The sequence below is a fragment of the Colius striatus genome, chromosome Z, assembly GCF_028858725.1.
Source record: "Colius striatus isolate bColStr4 chromosome Z, bColStr4.1.hap1, whole genome shotgun sequence".
NCBI classification, from domain to species: domain Eukaryota; kingdom Metazoa; phylum Chordata; class Aves; order Coliiformes; family Coliidae; genus Colius; species Colius striatus.
This window is the reverse complement of record NC_084790.1, coordinates 21584028-21605690: the sequence shown is the minus strand read 5'-3', so window position 1 is coordinate 21605690 and position 21663 is coordinate 21584028. Positions and strand designations below refer to the sequence as shown.

Genomic DNA, 21663 nt, shown 5'->3' with positions numbered 1-21663 from the left:
CTGTCTCAATTCCTGCCCTTAATCACGGAGCTGAGCACACAAACACATATGTGAGAGAACGAAAAACCTTGCATGCTGCAGTGTCAGGTTCTTACACACCTTATACTCCTGAGTGCTGGAGGGGTACAGCTTCAGAGCTTCACAATACTGATTCTGATCCTTCACCAAGTTCAGAAATTCAGAGAAGTGTTCAGGACCTGCAGAAATAATTTATTTCTCTTAGATCTAAAAGAGAAACAGCATGGGTCTTGTGGTTCCTAGACAAACTAAGTTTATTGCATTAAAAACTAGAGGTGCTTCGGTAGAAGAGCACAAAAGCACCTATTTTACTGCTGTAAAAACAAGGTGTTCACTTCCTTGAGGTTTGCTCCACTTTTGACAGCAATATTAACTAAGGACTACTCACCTACAACAGAAGCAAAGCAAGATATACGCTTCACAATCACCGAGCAATAAACTTGCTCACACTTTTCTCCCTATGCAAAGCTAAACTTGTCACAAAGAACATGTAGCAGAAGTTGACCGTGCATTACCAGGAGGGAAGATGACCTTGTGCAATCCTTCCCTTTATTCAGCTATTTCCCACCGAAAGGTTCTCCAAAATGGAAATGTTGCACTGTAGGATTTCTCCTTAGAGATGCTGCATGTGCAGGACACCTACCACATTTGCTGAGGTGCCCAAGAGCTTTTGTGTATCTTTTCAGGTGTCTGTCTATTGTATACCGCTGATAATTGGTTTCCATTTTCCGGAGGGTATTCAAGAAGGGCAAGTATTCTTTTGGGTCCTGCAAAGAATAACAAACACTGCAGTTGAGTTCATCTGGTAAGATCCTTATTTGCCCCCATCTTCACCAACACAGTCCCATATTTTAAACTGTGCAGTAATACGCTAAAAAGCTTCTTATAAAAAAAAAAATCATCTTAAAGAATCAGTTTTGTACATGTACTCTTGCCAGCAATGACTAAAATTACCAGGCTCTCACACAGACTTCAGCAGTCTGTGAAGGCTGGTGATATTTAAAATTCAAGGTTATGTATCATATCAAATATTGTTTTCTTTTAGCTATTATCATCCGGAAACCTGCAGCTGTAAAGCTGATTAACTTCTCCCTTGCCAAAGGTCATAAAACCTGTTAATAGGAATAGGGTGTTTTAATTGATGGATAGCAGGCTCTGTTGAAGATCCTTTCAGAGTTTCCATTCAGAGTTTTCAAATTAAACCTCCTGGAAGACACACTCTGTTATGGTGGCCACCACCATAAGCCAAATAAGCCACAATCAAGAGTACACAACTGGGAATGCAAGGTATGCAGCCACAACACTTCAGACCACTGTTCCTCCCTTCCACAGAGCTACTTTGCCATACTGCTCTAGAAGAGCCTTCCTTCACCTTGAGCACAAGCAATTTTCAAAAGCTGTGCTAAAGAAGTTCTAAGGAATGCAGAGATGTGCCACCTTTCCAGCATCATCCCAAGCACACACAAGACTTCTGAGCAACCGGCATCCTGCCTGGATAGAGCACTATGACTAACAAAGCATGTTGGCTGACCCACAGACTACAAAGAACCTTTGGGAAAGCAGAAAAAAAGTTCCTCAGAACTATAAGCCAAGACCTTTTGAGACTTTTCTGCCACCATGATGACTAAATCAAAGTCATATGTCCCCAAGGAATAATTGTACAATTCATTGACATCCACAAGGAAAAGCAGGTACTTCAGCGCCTCTTCTGCACTCACAGCTTTGCCATCTGGAGTAATGCTTTCTGTAACAAGATAAAGAAGCATACAGTTACACTGTCAGCACTGTTCTACAGGGGGGATGCACTATTGAGCACATTCTTGACACCAGATTGGGCTTGTCAAGCTACCATCCCATTCTTGCAGGAGGGGTTACTTTGCCTTTCCTGGGCAATCTAAAGGACCAGCCCAAACATAGTACCTTGTTAAGTGTGCAACAGTGACAAGTCAGAGGCATCAGCACAAAATGAAAACAAATTTTGTCAGTCTGTGATACCAGGACCAAGAAGGGGAACCTCCCATTCCATGCTGGGAGAAAATAGTTTGAAAAGAGCTCCAGCTGTGGGCTATCTGCTGACATATCTAGAGACAAGGAGGAGCTGAGGGCACACACAGCAACATATCTTGGCTGACAGGCTGCTGTTCCATTAACACACTGCTAGCTTCAAGTGCATTTCTGTTTTCTGACTGACTCCATGAACAGCCACCTTAAAATAATTTTCAAGGTGAGCCAAGTTAGCAATGAAAGCTCCTGCAATCCACCCACTTCAGAATTTTTTGAGCTTCTGATACAACACCTCGAAGATCATGAACCTTCTGGAGAGCAACTTCCAGTTCTGGAGGACTTTTCTTTACATATGCTGTCAGTATCGATAAGCAGTATCTGAACAAAACAAAAGCAGTAAATGAAAAAGTGAAAAGCAGAAACATTGCTTATTCCTATTTTAGCAAAGTTTATGCAAGTTCTAGCTTACATTATAGTAAAACAAACCCCAAATACTCACGTATTTTGATCTTTTCAAAGGATGGAAGGAAAAATGCGCAGAAAGGTTTTTTTTACTTAGCACGTCTTCTCCAAACACGTCACATGACTGAAGGTGCATTTTGAGCAGAACTAACTTCCTTACCATGCCACCCAGCATAATGGAGAGAGAACACTATGCTCTGACAGCTAACTTAGATGGATGCAGTTTTCCAAATAAAATTTGGCAGGAAAATGCCTTTTTTTTTAATTACAGGAAAGCTTTCTGGAAGATCATCGCCACTTTCACATATTTCACATGTAGTACTTTAAAATACCTTTACCAGCTAAGAAGATACTTTGCTTTACAATAAAATGCTGAAAAGTGTCAAAATTTTCATGGTTCAGCAGCAAACCGCCATCTGTTGCTTCTTTATCCACTGTTTCACATAGAAGACACAAGCTGACAATGATTCAACATTGCTTCTCTACTGTTATTATCCTATTCTCCCCACTCTTTATATCCTTGTCTGCTGTTGATTGATCCAAGAATCATGGTTACCAAAAGGTATTAGTTAATAAACATGCAGCTGAAAAACTACAAGAGTAATTCAGCCCCAAATAGAACATCTGATATCCTCCTGAAAGGCCAGCTGCTCCAAAAAGCCAGGATCTCCCCAGGGTAACAATATTGATCATGTCTCTGTCCTCCATGTGACACAAGCTGTTCCTAAATTGAGGGTATTTCCTAAACCCATATGTGCATCCTAGATCTACTACTTTAAGCCTAGCTGAAAAAAAGTTGTTTTGCTATCTTTCAAATTACTAGTTGTTGTGAATTTCAGGACAGTATCCTTGGCAGATGGAACATATGGCTACAGAAGTTTTGTGAAGCACAGGCTCATCTCAGAGGTACTGAGGCAAAATAATTGATGTTAAAGACTGTCATGTTTTGACACGACAGCCTTTTCTGGTAAGCGCGAAGGGGCTGTAAAGATGGCTCGTGTAAGAAGTTTCTTGCAACTCTCCCCAGCTCAGAGCCAGACCCACTTCTGGGGCTGAGCCAATTAGACACCGTCACGATCACTTTTTAAGAAGAAGCCGGAAGAGGAGGTTTCTTTCTCCATCTTCTTTCCTTCTTCTGCCTCTTCTTCTTCTGGCTGGTGGTGGTGCAAGGAGCAGGAACAATGAGAGAAATGACCATGTGGACTCCAAGGTCAGTGATGAGAGGAGGAGGTGTGCTGAAGCAGAGACTCCCCTGCATTCTATGGAGAGGACTGGTGAAGCTGAGATTTATTTTCATTTCTTTAAAGACCCCGAGCCAGGGACAGTGACTATGGCTGGAGGAGGCTGTGTCCCATGCGGGGGACTCAACCACTTCACTGCAGACCCCGAGCCAGGGGCAGTGATTTTCCTCTTTATCACTATGGCCAGAGCAGGCCGTGTCCCAAGGAAGGGACCCAATATCCACAGCTGTAACTGTGGGGAGGAACCCAAAACAAAGCAGCTCATTAAACTTATGCCCAGAAGAGGCCTTGTCCCAAGAGAGGGACCCTGTATCGGCAGAAGCCACAGCTGTGGCAAAGAATCCACGCCAGAGACATTCACCAAGGACTGTGTCCCATGTGAGGGACCCTGTATCGGCAGAAGCCACAGCTGTTGGGAACAACCCACACCAGAGACGTTCGTTAAGGACCGTGTCACAGTGGAGGAACCCCATGTTGGAGCAGGGGAAGAATGCCAAGAATTGTCCTCATCTAAGAAGACAGAAGCAGCAGAGCCCATCTGTGAGAGACTGACCACATCCCCCATTCCCTGCCTCCCTGAGCCGTTGAGGGGGAAGGAGGTAGAGGTATCAGGAGCAGTGAGCTGGGCCCAGGAAGAAAGGAGGGATGGGGGAGGGAGATCTTAAAGTGCTGGTTGTAATTTTCTCATCATCCTACTCCCTTTTTGCTTTTACTCTGTTCTGTTTCTTGTAGAATAAACTTTCCTACTTTCCTCTCTAAGTCGAGTACTAGAGTCTGTTTTGCCCAGAACCGTAATTGGCAGTGAGCCCTCCCTGCCCTTGTCTCAATCCACAACAATCTTGCTTATCTTTTTACTCCCATTTTGCTGGGTCCTCCGCCATCTTAACAAGGGTGGGGGTGAATGGGGGCACCGAGCGAGAGACTGTCGCGGTGCTGCTGTGCTAGCTGGGCCAATCCATGACAAGGACAGCTTTGCTTTCTGCAAATTATTTAGGAGAAATCTCTCAAATGGTTCCTTCACCTACAATTAAAAAATGCTCACTTTTGAGGGTCAATGTGTTCCATGGCAAGTCTCATCACATCACACACGACATTTACTTTTTTCTGATCAGGATGCTGGTGTGGTTGAACATTACTGCTACCATTCAGTGATGGGTACATACTCTTTGTGAAATCTTCTTCTCTAAATAAAAGCAGATACCATGAATACCAGTAGAGTCCATTACATAGCCCAGCACAAAGGCAATAACATTAAGAAACACAAATGCATGCAGAAAATAACTACTCAACAAAATAGCTCATATGTCACTCAGTACTGATACACAACCTGCCCCACTACCAAGAAAGCTCTCCAACATCCCTCATCTGACCCAACTGATTCTCTGTCAAGACAGGCACTGAAAAGAGCTGTTCAGAACAATTACTTCAGTTTCACAAAAAAGAATCTGAAGGCCAGATTTTCAAGATTCACTTGTCTTCTACTAAATCTACTATGGAGAGGCAGAGTAAAGAGTACTTCTGAAAATTAAACTGCTTGCTTTTACTTGATGATTAAGGTCAGGTCAAAACTGAAAACAAAACAGAATAGTCAACTGATAATTCCAACACTTAAACAATTATTTATTTACTTTGTTGAGCTTTGAGAGGTCCCAAAGCTACCAATGCCCTACAACCTCATCACCCAGCCTTTGAGAAAGAAGTCATGGGAGGTGATGTGGGAACCTAAGTAAGTGTCTTGGCCTCAGTCTTCAGATAAGCTGTGCTGTCTTGCACCTCTTTATGAGAGAACTACACTTTCTCCATCCCCATTTACCCCTGTACAGCAAACCGGAACACAAAATGAAGCAGTCAGGTGAAGTACTAATCCCTTGCTGGAGAGATCTAATGGCTCTCTGCAAGTTGGAATTCCCAACAAGACACAGTGACTGTCCCTGAAACTACTGAGCTTACTTGAGTCTTTATGACACAATGTGCCAGGTTTCTGACTGACTCCTTGTACCCACATTGAAGAGCTGCCAATATTTTGAGAAAATAACATACCACACTGATTACATGCATGCTTACATCTGCAGAATTATACTCACTTCAGTTCTGTGAAAAATAAGTTGATATAGTTCACAGAATCTATTTGTCTGATAAAGGTTTCTGCATTTTCCAAAAACACCTGAAATGAAATACTACCATTATTCTGAGCAAGCACATTCAGTACAAGAACAGAGACCTTCTATGAAGGTATAAGATGAAGGAAATGCTAAATCTGACTGAGGATGCAGCAGTGGCAAAGCAGTAATCTCTGCTGAAGGCAGATCTGACAGCACCATCTACTTATTTGAGCCCACTGCTTAATGTCAGTGGATTTCAGGCTAGACAGATACAGAAAACAAAACAACAGAACTGGGTATACATGCCTTGGGATTGTGGTCATAGAGAAGATTAAGGTTGATTCGCAGCTTCCTCATACACTGAAATGCTTCCCTGAACATAAGCCTGCAGGAGTAAGTGGGATAGTTTACACAGTGGATAGGTGTTAGCATCTGCAAACAAAGGCAACTGGCTAGAGGTAAGCACAGAAGCCCTGGGAATGCCCCAGGCAATAAGCCATATAAGTTGCCTTGCAGAAAAACTGTTCAAGGTCAGTCCTGTTTGTTACTAGCCTCTATAGTGGGATAGAACTGTATGCTGATCTAAGGATGGAATACAGGGCTGTGTTTTTTCTCTCTTAAAACAGGGAACTACATTTTAACCTAATGGGCTAACTTCTGTTCCAGAAAACTTCAACATAAATCAATTAAATAAACAAACCATGAAAAACAGCAAGTTTCATCATGAAATGTTTGAGATGTCTGGAGACGATCTGACAAAGATTTGTCCCACCCATACAGTCTCAGCACGTAGCCCTTCAGTGGTGAAGTGAGAGGCATCTGGGACTGCTGGCAGCTGGACTTCTAGCTGGTAGCCCCAGAAACAGTTTCATCCTGACTAATGAAGTCAGTTCCTTGGAGTTCAGCCTCCCCTCCCTTCTCTGGGACAACAACATCAGGCCAGCTAGCCTCCAGCAGCTGAGACTGAGAGGAGGACCAAAATACACTGGTGCCACTTACCTGTCTAGCCACTTGCGAATCTGGGCAAGAACTAGAGCTCGGTGGTGAATGGTCTCCAGATTTCCTCTTGGCATCTATAATACAAGATCCACACAGTTATTTATTTGCAGTTACTTTGCCTACATTGATAGCAAAGTGAGGACTGGCCAATTCCCTGGGCCTGTCTGCTACTTGCAGGTGCACAGATCTGTTCACTGTGGAAAAACATTTCAAAACTATCTCAGCTCAGAAACATTCCTTTCTCAGGAGGCTGCACTTCACTCAAGTCGACAAAACCCAGAGCAACCTGACTAAGCCTTCAGGTTAGACCTGCTTCAAGGAGGACACTGAGCCACACACCTCCAGAGGTGCCTTTCAAATGACATCATTCTCCATCCTGCAAACCTCTGCTGGTTCTGAAGAATGGACTCAGAATCTCAGATAAACTTAGAACCATGGCCAATGGAGGGCTGCTAGCAAAGACAGCAAGTACAAAAAGGTGAGCCTGAGATTTACTGCAAGAGGCCACAATATGTAGCACTACATTACTCCAGCCATTAGGAATCCGAATAGTCCTTCCCAGCCCCATAGATATGTAGCTGCCTGTGCTGAACCAGACCCCAAAGGCATGCTCAAAATACATCTGCATCTAGCCAGGAAAGCACAGCACTGCACACAGTTTGCAGGTTGGCCAGCTGCTCACTGAGATGGTCCCGCTACACCCCCTGCTAGCAGCCTTCAGCAGAGGCGGGCAGAACACTGACCTGCAGCACAACCTTTGTGTCCTGGGGCACAACAGTGACGATACGTGAACCTCGCTCCACCTTGCGCAGGGTCTCGCTGCTGGGCGCAGCACAACTGCTCAGGGCAGCCTGAAGGGCTGAAGACAGCACATTAGTCAGCACCCATGACACAGTTCAGCACAGTGCCCCAGGCAGGCCTTCCTGTGTGGCCCTGGAAGGTCGTACTGGATCAACTCAGTCAGCAATACACCAGTGAACTTAATGGTCCCAGCTAGGAAGAAGACCTTTGTGCTAAGTACTGCTGCACTCAAAGCAAAGGTATATCCTCTATACAATAGGATCAAAGAGCTCCACAGACCAGATAAGAGGAGCATTGAAAGACATAAAGGATCAATGAGTTGTCATCCTGCATTTCCCAGGGTCCTCATATCTCTCATAGTCAGGTGCCACGAGAAACTCTTTCTACTGGGATCCCTTCTTCCCTAGACACCTTCCAAGTAGCACACAGCCCTTTTTTTTCCCGGATGTGGAGGGAAGAGAAAAATTGCAGGGTGAAGCTGTTGAAAATAGTGAAGGGACAACAACTACTGGACAAGTCCTGGGAAAAGCGTATGATATACAAAGTCAGTGCTTGTTGATAGATTCCTGAAAATAGCTCTTGTCCTCCCTCTCTTAAACAGTTGCTCTGGGACCCAAATACTGCAGATTTGAATGTGAAAAATGGGGACACCTGGTGGTTCCAAGACAATGGCCACCAGTTGCCCGCAGCAGGCAGCCAGAGCTGGAATTTACCTTTCACTGACGTGTTCTTCAAGCAGAAGCACTGACAGGTGTGGGAGTTAGTTGTCACCAACAAAAACTCGTTGTATGTTGCAAATGATGTGATATTGGATGCGACCTGTAGAAAAATGATGAGGTTTATAGCTGTGTAGAGCACAACAGGAAAGCTGCCTTCGGCAGAGACAAAGGGGATGCAACCAGGGGCAAAAACTGTAGTACCTCAAGATCATTAACAAAAAACCGGCATCGATCGGTGAGGCCCAAGATCACTTCCTGTAAATAAAAACGATGATGACTCTAAGCTATCAGTGTAGTGTCACAGGCTGCAGTGTTTCACAATGCAAACTAACACTGGATTGAAGCACGTTACAATTAGGTACTGAGTACCTGGTATTAGTTAAGAGAAGCTGAACAGGAAGTCATGCTACCTCTATATTAGGAAGGCTTACTTAAGTGTCATTACACACTTCTGGCTGGAAATCCATCTTAGTCTACCCTATAACAGAAACCGCAAAGTAACAAAATTGAAGCAAAAACCATGCCAGATAACTTAGTTTTTTATTCAACAACATTTGGTCCACAACACCAGAGGAAAACCACTAGTACAGAGCACAGCAAAGCAACTCCATACAACATTCACGTTGCACAGGATGCATACTGAGGAAAGAAACCCTGAAACTATCAGCAAAATAGCTAGCTGCTCCTTATGTTGTTATAACTATCAAGAAATCACCAACAACTAGGAAACTCCAGTAGCAGGAGATCTGTAGTAACGCAGTGCGACAATATTTGCTAATAAGGTAGGTTCAGATAAAACAGGAAAATGCTGCTTTAAAAAAAGAGACTGTTGGAAACTTTAAATCTGAAATTTCTCGCTTTTCAAAAGCATCATTCACTGTATTCATAGACTGTAGAGATTGGTGTTCAGTGCAAGCCATCAGAAATGCTCTATAAGACAGAAAAGATATGCTCTCAGCTCTGCATAAGGTCTAATGAGGAATGCTGTTAGGAAGCATCATGGGACTCTTAAGAAGAGAACCACAATGCACACTTGACATGGAGAATGAATGAGTAGCAAATTGAATCTGCTCACAGTCTCACTTACTTCACCATTGATCCTCGTGATAGAAGTCTGCACACAGGGGTAGGGGAAGTGAACAACAGAGCCACTGCCTGTCCACCAGGGTTCAAGGGCTGGAGAAGAAGCCTCTAAAGGGCAAAGAAGAGCAAACAATCAGAGACTCAGACATCACAACCACATGACAAATATCTCAAGAAATATTTGAGATATGAAGCTGACAGAGAGGGGGAATGCCAATACAAGAGCCTGGGACGTAGCTGACAAGAAGGCTGCAATCTCTAGGGACTCAGCAGCACCTTTATTCACTGAATCTCAAGGGCTGGAAAGGATCTCGAAAGATCATCTAGTCCAAACCCCCTGCCAGAGCAGGACCACCTACAGTAGGTCACATAGGAACTCATCCAGGTGGGTTTTGAATTCCACTGTGGAACAAGAAAAAGTGCCAAGGACAAGGCAGCACTTCTGAAACCACTAAACCAATCATCTTATATTCAAATCTGAAATATCATTCTCAACAATATTAACTGCTTTCTGACACAAATCACTCATTTGGGCCCATTTCTGTGAGCAAATGAAGCATGAAAGGCAGGATCAACTTCCAGCAAGAGTAACCTAAGCCCCAGAAAGTCATATTATCTCATTAAAACATTTTGAGACATCTGTAATAACTATACCTTAGACCTGGAACTTTAATAGCTTACCCCAGCGATATTTGAGGATCTGTCTATCAGCCAGCTGCAGCGCCACAGTTCTCGTCACTGGGCTGCAGCACAAGCTGACCACTTCTCCATCTACAGGCACAGACAACCTGGAGCAAGACACAGAACATTAGTCACAGGAGATATAATTAACACCTAGATCCTGCATTTTCCCTGGCCAGATGGAAGGATGCACATTTCCAGCACGGACAGAGACCTTGTCCACTTAAGGATCTTTGCACCTATGTCAGCTGACATTGGTACCACAGAACACCAACAACTCCAGCCAACAAGCAATTGCCTAACTGCACAAGTCATCGTCTGCATTCTTGGGGCACTCGGAAGAGCCCAGATCTCTTGTGTTCTACTTCTCAGTTCATACGCAGATCAGCTTGTCTTTCCTGTGTGAGTGCTGCAGAAATCAAACGGTGGGGTCCCTTTAGGAAGCAGATTTATGTACCCTAGGTGGTTTCATTTTGTGATCTGGTTTCAGTTCAACTGAATCTCACAAAGCCCAGCAAGTGAGGAAGCAGAGGTCAGGAATAACAAGGGATAACAGCCCTCTTCTGGACCATGATCCAAGTTGGCAAAGGCTAGAAAGGAGGAATTCAGTCCCCTGCCTCCCTAAGGGTCTGGAATTTAGACAAATGGAATTTAGACAAAGTAACAGAGCTATCCTGTACTAACATAGGCATGCCAGCACACACCCTCTTGTCAGGCTGCATGCAGGCATTAGGACCTCAGGCAAGTGCAGACCAGCAGACAGCTTAAGAGGTTGTTTGGTTGTTCTCCTGCAGGATGAGAGTCAACTCCCCCAACTCACAAATCTCTAGTACCATAAACTCAGGTGCTTTTCTTCAGCTCCAGCCTTGTGAGACGGCGCAGTCAGATGGTGAAGGACAGACTGGGAAGCATGCCGACCCTGACCAACCACCAGGAAACTGTCATCCTGCAGCCAGGTGAGAAATCGGAGTCCCAGGGGATTCAGCACTTCACCATTGTCACCACCCACATCAACTCTGTCACAAGACAATGGAAAGCAAATAGATTTCAGTAAGCCACCTCAGTGGAGAGGTGAAGGTCTACTTAGGCACAGCCTGACTGCCCAGACACACAGCATGGCTAGGAGGGCTCCAGTGCACACACAGGAAGCCAAAGCACAAATCCCAACACAGGTTGGGCTGGAGATGAAGGATGAGATACAGGGTGCCTCATTTGTTCTCCCTAGGCAGCAGTGCTCCTGTGCCAACTGTGTATAGGAACAAATGCAGGGCAGTGTGGGGTTTTTTTATCTTCTTGTTGCTGCCGTGCAAGCAGCTCTGTTGCTCAATGTGCCATGGTCATAAGTCTGGGCACTGCACAGCCATTCCTGTGGCAGCGGGAACACAAAGAGCAGCATCACAATGCCAGGAGCACTGGGCACAGGAAAGGCTATCTCAGTGCTGTCACTGCTCCCACAAGATCAAGATCTCAGTCAATCAGTGGTACTTCTCAGGATAAACTGCTCACTGTATTGCCTAGTCCTTAGCACTAGTTGCAGTCACTGCATCAGCACACTGAAACTGTGTTATCTGACAACCAATTCAAAATCTCGAGCGAAGTAGTGAGGGCTGTGACCTCTAAAACATCAGATCAGGCACTACCCTTTTCTCACCACTACAGCTGTACTAGGTCTATATTACCTGTAGGTTTTATCTAGGTGTGGTGTTTCCACAGCTGCTTTAAATCCATTTCCACTCACAGCTCCAAATCTGACAGTGGGGTCATTCACTGTGCTCTGTCCTAGCAAACAAGAGAATAAAGTAGTATTTAGAGATCCTGACAATGGAGCCCCTTCCATCTTCATTATTAGAAAAAAGTAGATGCTACAGGTAACTACTAAGAAAATCAGAAAGTATCAGCCCTTCATGTACAGCCAATACTTAATCCTCACTGACACCCTGAGGAACACAGTTACGTCCTAACGTCACAGTACAAAAGCAGCAACAGTTTTTTGTCTGACGACAGCCCATTTTTGAATATTACACTGTACATAGGACTGCTTTGGACAGTGCTGAGTGACTCAGATAAGACCCTGGGTAGCTACTCCCAGACATTTCCAATGCCAATTAGGACAGATTACACAAGGTAACACTTGCTGCACTCTGCTCAAGTTGAAGCTAGGCAGGGGTATATTATTATCACAAGCACTTAGGCAAGTGCTGAATCCCACCTTCTACCAGAGCAAAAACACCACCAAAATGCTCCCAGGCCACCGAAATTACTGGAGATGAGACAAGCACGCTCCAACTCACACTTGAATCACTATATCTCACGCCTGACTACTAATGGCTTGAGTGACCATCACCCTACTAGTCCCCCAGTGTACTGCTTTCAGGGACAGAGAGTTTCTTTCAACAAGACAGTGCAACATGCTCTCACCGTATCTGTATACATAGATCTTATTATCAGCATCCAGGACAGCCATGTCTCCACTGTGTTTGGGATCTGTGTGAAATGCCACCTGATTAACTGCCTGTTGGAGCTGGACCTCATAGGTACACATAGGTGGAGGCACCACAGCATGCTGGAACGCTGTGACAAGCACTTTATCTGTGGAAGAAGAGAGAAAGCTGTAACCCTGCCCAAATGTTAGTGAGGGTTGTTAGGTTTCTTAATGAATGTAGGAATAATGTTACAGGAAAATACAGCTGCTGTGCTCTTAACCATTAACTCCATTGAACCACCTCCAAAGTTTCCATGGTCCCCCTCACAAATGGCTTTGTAGAAACAACATCTAATAGAAGAACTACCATAACTCCACCTTGCCTGCATACAAAAGGCCACGTTACTTCTTCTGACCCTAGAGCAGCAAAGCAGCCCCAGTGCTTACCTCCATCTATGACAGCCACATTTGCCGCATGCTGGCTACTCTCCCCCATCCCATGGTCTGTAGTCCAATGCCAGTCATAAGACAGGTACTGCCAACCCTGGCAGAGCACATGCAGTCTATACGGGTACTCTCGGTCCCACAGCAGTGACACCAACTGATTTTCCTCCAAGCTACCAAAATGTAGACTTTGCTTCAGGTACCAGTGGTAGTTCCCTGTGGTCCACAGTTGAACTATAAAAAAACCCAAAGGGTTAGCACTGACTGCTATTTGAGACTCACCTCAAACCCTCCCCACTACCACTGCTCTTCTTGTGAGCTATGTGCAACAAAAATAATCACTCTAGCCTTCAGCCCACAGGCTGTGTCATACAACACCCAGTGCAAGAAAATATAACAACAGACTGTGCAAAAGAGTTGATCCTAGAATTCTTTAAGCTCCCCTTGTGAGAAGACATCCATGTTTTATGAAGGGCTCACACCTTTAGCATTCCGCTAATACCACTTCCAGTTATAGCAGCCTGGAATATGCTTTGAGCTCAGGCTGAACTACCAGTTCTTCCTGACATGCACTGTGGTCTCAAAGCTGTAGATAAGCCTACCCAGTGTCTCCTAACTTGCAGAGGAATACCCACTGCTAACCACACTTGCAGGCAAGTGTAAGAGACACAGCTTCACACAGTGCTCTTACCATAACTGTCTGGGTTGGAGTTTTCCACCTTCAGGTCTTCCAGCCACACAGCTAAGACTGTAGAATCTGCATTCCAAAGCAGCTCATTAACCTGCAGAAACAAATACAGCTCTTACTGATACCGTTGGTTCTCCATAGGGTGTGTATGCTCTCAGTTGGTTTGCAAGACCATGAGTTGCTCCTTATTTTCAACAAATTAAGATACATTTGCTAATACATTAACATCGCCCTTGTCCACTGCAAAGCTCCCAACAGCTGAAGCAACGCATCCTGTGGTAGAACCTGCCACATCAGTTCCACAGAGCTAAAGAGGTGATACAATCATCAACTGGACAGCAGTGTTCTCTTTGCGTTCCTTGGAACTGAGGAAGCATCTGGCAAAACACATCTCAGCATCTAAAGGCAGAAGTTGAAGTAACACCCTAGCAGTAGCTTCTCACTTGTCTTAATTGGGATAATGTGAGTATTTCAACGCCACTCTTGCAACAGGTAACATCCTGAACAGCATTTTTAAAGCATTTGCCTGGTAGAAAGTATAGAGGGGCCAGAAGCAGCCCAGGGCTACAATCCTTCTGTACTCATCTCTGTACTACAGGTCTGCACAGGGCATTGCATCTTCTTCACAGCCTTCTTAATTGTTCTCTTTTCAGGTCACTCTTTCAATTAGCATCAGCACTAAGTGTTAAGTTAAAAACTTCTTCCTAGAATCTGGAAAAGATTTAGTCTCCTTCTCCATTATGCTCTAACCCAAAAAGCCCAGAGAGAACACTTACTTTGACCTGCCCTTTCTGGAATGGGAGGGTGAACTCCCCATGAAGAAGTCCATTCTTCTCCAAGAAAACAATATCATGTCTGTTGGGCTTTTCTTGTGTGGATGCTATCAGGTTTCCAGAGGGCCTTTAAAAAGCAATAAATGAAAAATGTTTGCTCACATAACCACTAGCTGTCATTTTACACACCAATCATATAATATTTTCTCTAGAAATAACAAGAAAAAAGGCAGCAGAGGGAGTGTTTTCCTCAGCACTGTTCAGACAATGCCATAGGTCCAGCACAGACATATTCCAAGGCTCATTAAATCCTCCAGTGGGCAAGTAAATGCGAGCAGTGGCAAAGAGCCCAGTAATATTCCGATCTATATACTGGAGTCCAGAAAAAACATTCAGACTGTGCAGAGAATCTATCCTTTCTTCCCACATGTAATGTAAATTTTAGACTTCTCAGGGTTTAAAGGGCTCCTGCTCCTCAAGCTGGATCACAAGGAAGCTTTCTTCCAGTTTTGGGAAAAAAAAAAAAACAAAACACAAGCAAAATCAAATCAATGCTGATCAAAGAATGTGACCAGGAATTAAAGACCAACACTGTGCTGTCAGCATGCAGACTGCTCTGGTACTCACTTCCAGGACAGCGCTTGTTCCAATCCTGAGATAGGCTCACTTGTTGACTGCAGCACAAGCTCTCTGTTCCATACTCGGACCTTTCGACACCCTACAGGTTGACAGTGTAATGAGAAAGAGGCTTAGGAAAGCACCAGAAAGAGGCTTCTCACATTTTATGAGGACAGGTGAGGAAATTTGGATGCACATGAATAAAAAGAAGATTTCTCTTGTGCACCTTAACAGGTAAGAACTTTGTTTCAGGCAGTTCTCCTATAGTCACTGAGTGACCCTAAAGGAACAGAGTAGGAATTTCAGTCTGATGTAGCTTAGCCACAGCCATATGCCTCTCCAACTTTCACCACAGAAATGCTGAAATCTTGCTGTAAAGGCAAGATCCTCCCTAATCTGAAATAGTGAAGGTAAATTCCAAACTAGTGGAAGAGCGGTGCAGTTTGTTGCAGTTCAATATGTTAACCAATATATTTATACTGCTCAGTGATAGTAATCACAGAAGACATCAATTACAGTTTTATAAGAAATGTATGTGCTCATCACTTCTTTGGCTTTAGGACTAGGGAAAAGTATTACCAGTATTTAAGCAAAAGTGTGCAAGGCCAAATTGCTAGTATTAGCAACAGCGGGCATGGCAACCCAAAGACTCATCCATATGGCATTGGGAGGCCATTAGAGATTGCTTACAGCTGTAGTGGTGATTCAACAGCTTAGTGATTTAGCAGTTCAGACCGTAACTAGTCACTAGTGACCTCTCCTGGCTTCTCACTGGACTGAAAACCAAACTGCAAAGAAACTGTTCTAGAGACGGCTTTTGTAAAATGCCTCTGACCAAAACAGAGAAAGGAGAAATTAACTAGCTCCACTTACCCCTTGCCTTAAGTGGCCAAGAACCCACAGACACTGGCCAGCTCTTGCCTAGTTTCTGCTTAAGAAGCCTCTTATAAATGTTGGTATTTCAAAGAAGTTTAGTCCCATACCTGTCTCTGGACAGATGGCACTCACTGCAACAAACTGCCCATCTCCTCTCCACGTCACCCGAGGCCTGCCGTCATCCCAGGCTGAAGCAGGCAGCACTTCCTGAAGTCACAGAAAGGAAAGTTGCATGAAAACCTGGAAAGCAATCACTGTCTTGGTCTAAACAGACCACATTGATAAGACAGCTCTTTCAAGAGCCTTGGCCTGAAACTAATCCATTAAAAAATTCTCAAGGTCACAAAGTTAAAAATTAATTACTCAGAACATTATTTTAGGAAACACTAGAATTAAAACTGTCTGTAGATTCAAGCTGCTCCTACTGCAAGTGCATATGACTGTGTTTACAGGATCATGCACTACCCTTCTCCACCAGGGTCTCTGCTTATAGAACAGCTGTGCATAACTGGACAGAGGACGAATCAGAGTTTATTCATGACTGATGCCTGCAGTCACAGCCCCCATGGCCCCCAGGCAGTCTGTACTGCACATAGAAGCTGAGATGAGACACAGTGTTTTTTGAGGCAAACAGATTCTCTGCAGAACAACATAGCCAAAAAACTCCACATACACAAAAAGAGTCACCCGTTTAACAGTTTAACTTTGTCAAACTAGACACATTTTCCCAGACACAGGCAAGCCTCATCTTGTCCTTGTCCTCCCTAACAGTAAAACTGTAACGGGCCACATTTTGTGTCTCTGCACTCTGGCTTGACAGGTTTCAGCTGGACAGTTTTAATTTTGAAACTTAGAAAAAGAAAAATCCAGCAGAGAGGTGTTTTAAGCCATGTGACTTTTCAGCAAACAAAAAGGAGAGAAAACAAGTTCCAAATAAAGCAGTATCTGACAAAGGAGCAAAGTGTGCAGGCACACAGAGCTACCTCATATGATTGGTGATGCCCAGTAGCTCAGATCTTCTGGCCTTCTGGGAGCTCAAACTACTGTTTTTCTGTTCCTCACAGCCAAACTGCATGGTACTTCTCTCAGTCATATGAACACATTAGTGCCTAACACACGTTCAGCAAAATCTGTTATGCTGCTTTAAGGGTGTCTACTTCTGCAAGCACTAGCACTTGCAATTCTTGCTTTGAGCTCTGTATGAACAGTCCTAAGTACTCCCAGCTGCTGTCTTAAATTAGAATGAGGATAAAACCAGTAAATTTCAGATAACAACAGAAACAAACAGAAGAAGTAGTCTGAAGACAACTACCAGAAGGGTGGTAGAAAACTGGCACCAGAGGAGTAAAAGAAACTCCATATGTACATGTTTTCCCAGAGACAACATGGGCCCAGCGTAAGAGAACTAGTATAATACCGTCTGTTTGCGATGAGCTGCCTGTTTTCCCTCTGATCCATGGAACTGTGTCTCCTTTTTACCCCAGCCAAGAGCAACAAACTTTCCTGAAGAAGAAATAATCATTGTAATGGAAGATTTACAGCACTACTCTGCATAGTTTAGTAAAAACAACCACAGCTCCAAATTACCCACACATTCCACCCAAATTTAGTTCTAAAAACCTGCAGGAAATTTACATATCCCAGAAAGTCCTCAATAAAGGGAATTAATGTGAATTTATGCTGACAAGTAAATGCCCAGCAACATACAGCCTAGAACATCTCCTGGAGTCTATCTGCATGCCTACTACACATCAATGACATCAGTCTGAACAACTTTTTTGATGCACCTCTCACCTTCCCCAAACTCATCTTGGTGGATTTGCTTCTCGGTAATTGGTTCAAAATCCCTTGTCATCATGATGAGTGTTTGCTGACCTGCAGGGTAGACATTAAATACACTATTGGTATCTCCAGCAAATAAAAACCTCAATGTTCCCTTGTGTTGCCTTGTTGTCACAGACTAGAACATACAAATATTTCTAATGGTCATATGACAATAAAGAGAACACATCCTTCAAAGTAGAAAATCTCTAACTGGAACAGAAGAATAATTTCAAGTCTCTCTCTTAAAAAACATGCTTCCTGGCCTAACCTTTGAAAGTTCTTTCTACCTTCAAAGCACCTTGCACTCTTAACATTTTCTCTTAAGATACAAAGAACAGGAGGTGACTGGGAGCAACTGGCATGGATTTATGAAAGGGAAATCATGCCAGACTGTCCCCAGATCTTCTGTAATGAGCTGACGAACTTGTGGATATGGGGAGACCAGTGGACATCATTGGACTCTAAAAACTGGACTCTCTTATGGATTCTAAAAAGGCTTTTGACACTGCTTCCCATAACACCATCACAGACAAACTCACAAAGGATGGGATAGATAAAAGGACAGCAAAATGGAGTGAAAAAGCTAAACTGCCAAGCTCAAAAGCTTGTTATCAGTGGCAGAAAGTCCAGTTTGAAGTCAGACACCAGTGGTGTGCCTGTGGACACTAGTGGTGATGTTTATCATATTCATTAATGACATGGAGCATGGGACCCTCATTAAGTCCGTGGATGACAAAAAACTGGGAAGAGCAGCAGGTACACCAGAAGATTGTGCTGTCTACCCTGTCATGCAGGTAAGATGGGCTGTCAAGAATCTCGTAAGGCTCAACAACATAAAAAGCCATGTCCTGCACCTGGAAAACATTAATCTCAGGCATTAAGACAGACTGCATCAAAGAGGCTGAAAAACAGCTTGGCAAAAAAAAAAAGACCTACATTTCCTGGGGTACATCAAGTCGAATGTGAGCCAGCAGAGTGTCCCTGCTGCATAGGTGGCCAGTCTATCCTGGGCTGCATTACAAGTGTTGCCAGCAGATTGAGGAATGTGATCCTTTTTACTCAGTGCTGGTGAGACAGAGGTGGAATGCTGGTTCCAGTTTTGGGCTCCCCAGTACAGAGGAGAAAACAACACAGTGGAATGAGTCTAGCAAACAGATGGACACACACAGATGACTAAGGGCTAGGAGAATGTCATATGATGGGGGTCTGAGAGAAGTCAGACTTGTCTGGCAAGAAGGCTCAGGGGAAGCCTCATCACTGTGTACAGATATGTGGGAGGTAGGGTACAGTCCAGAAGACAGAGCCAGACTGTAGTGGTGCCGAGTGACAGCACAAGAGGCAACGGGCACAAATTAAAATACAGCAAATTACATTAAAAGATAAGAAAACAATGGTTTACTCTGAGAATGGTCACAGATACGAACAAGGTGCTCACAGAGGCTATGTGGTCTCCATCCCTGGAGATATCCAAAACCTTACTGGGTACAGGTCCCAGTAACTTGCTCCAGGTAACTCGCTTGGAGCAAGAGGATTAGATGACAGAATTCCCTTTCAATGTCAAGCATTCTGTTATTCTGTTTTGCTTGAGGCTAACTTTATTTCCTATGTGAGACACATCTGTAGCTAAGTTGAACCTGTGACACATATTTCCTGTTAAAGGACCAGAAGCAAATTTTATGACTAAGAAAACAAACATAGATATAAAGCAGGAGGCAAGATCAAATATACTTCCTCGGAAAATCTGAAAGACTAATTACTGTTCTACAAAACAGCTTTTTGGGCCCTGAATCACCAAAAACATCTCATACATCATTGAATTAAATTTCATATATACAATCAGGTGGGGTTTTTTCCTCTTAGTTCCAATTTCATAACTGTATTTTGTTTTTTTCTACCTTAACTGCGTTTTACATTTTGGCCATAGTGAGCTTCATTGTAAATGCAGAAAGCCTGAAAGTTGTTAATACCTGTTGCAAGCAAAACAAGCTCTTGGTCAGGACTCCAGCTCATGGTACTCAGCCCACTGTCCACACTTCCAACACACTCCACCTGCAAGACCAAAATAAGATCACCAAAGTGCACGAACACCGGGGCAGCACCATCCCGGAACAAAAATCAGTCACCAAGGCAGGGACATCCCCTCCTACTTAGAGACGCAGTAAGTCTCAGTTTACTTTTTGTGTTGAAGGAAACAAACACTTCTAACCAAAAATGGTTCCAGAATGTTTATGTATGAAAGCACAGATAACCTAGAGGTTAGCATTTTCTAGCTGTTCCGCTAGGTTTCAGATGGGAGAGTTAATTTTCTTCCTAGTAGTTGCTACAGGATCGTGTTTTGGATTTGTGCTGAAAACAGTGTTGACAATACAGTAATGTTTTAATTATTGCTGAGCAGTGCTTGCATAGCGTCAAGGCGTCTTCTGCTCCTCACTCTGTCCTGCTAGCAAGGAGGTTGGGAGAGTACAAGAAGCTGGGAGGCAGTGTGACCTGGAGATGACCTGAACTAGCCCAAGGGCTGTTCCATACTATAGGATGCCATGTCCTATATACAAGCTGAGGGCCGTTTGGCTGGGAGGGGCAGATTGCTGCTTGGGCATCGGTCAGACTGTGCTGAACAATTGCACTGTGTACCACTTGGAGTTTTGTTTGTTTGTTTTTGTTTTCCTTGGAGTTAATTTTGTTCTGTTATATTCATTATTACTGCTGTTATATTTTATTTATTTTATTAAACTGTTTTTACGTTAACCCACAAGTTTTACTTTCTTCCCCATCCCACTGGTGGAGAAGATGAGAGAGCGGCTGCGTGGTGCTTAGCTGCTGCCTGGGGTTAAACTACATCACCACCACACATCATTTTAAGAAGAGCTTTATTCTGCAGCTCTTAGTCTTACATCAACATGCATGGTGCTAATACTTGTACTGCCCGATTGAGACTGTGGCTACACTGGTAAACATACGGAAGCCACAACACACAGAGCAATGGTTCTTACCTAGAGAATTCAAACATATAGTTAATGCACACTGTAGCTCTCAAAACTCTAATTACCTTGTATGTGCTGAACTTGACAGCTGTGTATAGCTACACTAACTTCAAAATTCACGACAAACTGAGCCAGTTTTACTAGTGCATCATGAGTATATAAGCAACAGCAGTGGGCAGGGAACTTCTCGCACATTCTGTTATCCTCATTTGGAAAAGTCACGAACGGAACACTTGTGACAATCAGCTAGATGATGCCATTCAAGGAATTATGCTTGTGTATCAGAGTTTTTTCAGGTAAGCAAATTGGGTCTGGGCACCACTGGGAAGAGTAACCACCACCTGCATTCAAAACACTTCAGAATAAGCAGAGTAATTGTCAAGACTTCTCTCTTGGTGCCCTGACTGCACCAAAAGAACTAACTTCAAAACCCAGAAATTATGACAACACACATTGAAATAAAGGATCTGAACTCTTAAACCTCAAATCAGTGCAAGGAAAGTCTTATGCATCACATTTCTTTCCTTTATGACATTTAAGTTGCAACACAGGACATATTTTTCAGCCTGATTGCACATTTAAGTAGCATTTGCCAATCAAACCCAAACAAGAACCAAATCAAGTGAGCTGCAAATAACCACAATCTCACAGCTAACCGAGGAAGACCACTGCTCTCTTAACACCTACTACTGAGATGTGCATTGCTGTACTGTGAGAGCTGACACCTTGCTGAAAATGGTGGAAGTCTGACACTGATAAATGAATGGGAAGGAACTCCCAGCTATGTTTACTCAGCTAGGATATTTCAGTATCCCTTCAGTGTTTTCTAGGGCTCTTTTATTCCAAATGTTTTCATAACAAACAACACTTTCTCCTCTCTTAAGTCATGTCAGCATGGTGGTCTGTATTGACCGACAATAATAAAAA

At 43.7% G+C, this 21663-nt stretch overlaps 1 protein-coding gene across 3 annotated transcripts in view; it reads right to left on the bottom strand.

Moving 5' to 3' along the window:
- Positions 1 to 21663, bottom strand: part of ELP1 (elongator acetyltransferase complex subunit 1) — a 32692-nt gene that overhangs the window by 9089 nt on the left and 1940 nt on the right. For 2 of the 3 annotated variants that reach the window (XM_062017891.1, XM_062017893.1), the window contains 24 exons: positions 19723 to 19804; positions 17726 to 17806; positions 17349 to 17434; positions 16039 to 16138; positions 15065 to 15155; positions 14441 to 14564; positions 13668 to 13758; positions 12980 to 13210; positions 12529 to 12699; positions 11790 to 11889; positions 10944 to 11126; positions 10111 to 10217; positions 9434 to 9537; positions 8548 to 8601; positions 8341 to 8446; positions 7570 to 7685; positions 6827 to 6900; positions 6134 to 6212; positions 5810 to 5889; positions 4768 to 4908; positions 2315 to 2400; positions 1614 to 1762; positions 662 to 785; positions 100 to 197 (listed from right to left, as the gene is read on the bottom strand). In XM_062017891.1, the coding sequence (XP_061873875.1) occupies positions 100 to 197; positions 662 to 785; positions 1614 to 1762; positions 2315 to 2400; positions 4768 to 4908; positions 5810 to 5889; positions 6134 to 6212; positions 6827 to 6900; positions 7570 to 7685; positions 8341 to 8446; positions 8548 to 8601; positions 9434 to 9537; positions 10111 to 10217; positions 10944 to 11126; positions 11790 to 11889; positions 12529 to 12699; positions 12980 to 13210; positions 13668 to 13758; positions 14441 to 14564; positions 15065 to 15155; positions 16039 to 16138; positions 17349 to 17434; positions 17726 to 17806; positions 19723 to 19804 (2658 nt within the window). The remainder of the gene's footprint in view (positions 1 to 99; positions 198 to 661; positions 786 to 1613; positions 1763 to 2314; positions 2401 to 4767; positions 4909 to 5809; positions 5890 to 6133; positions 6213 to 6826; positions 6901 to 7569; positions 7686 to 8340; positions 8447 to 8547; positions 8602 to 9433; positions 9538 to 10110; positions 10218 to 10943; positions 11127 to 11789; positions 11890 to 12528; positions 12700 to 12979; positions 13211 to 13667; positions 13759 to 14440; positions 14565 to 15064; positions 15156 to 16038; positions 16139 to 17348; positions 17435 to 17725; positions 17807 to 19722; positions 19805 to 21663) is intronic. The other variant, XM_062017892.1, reaches the window with a different exon arrangement.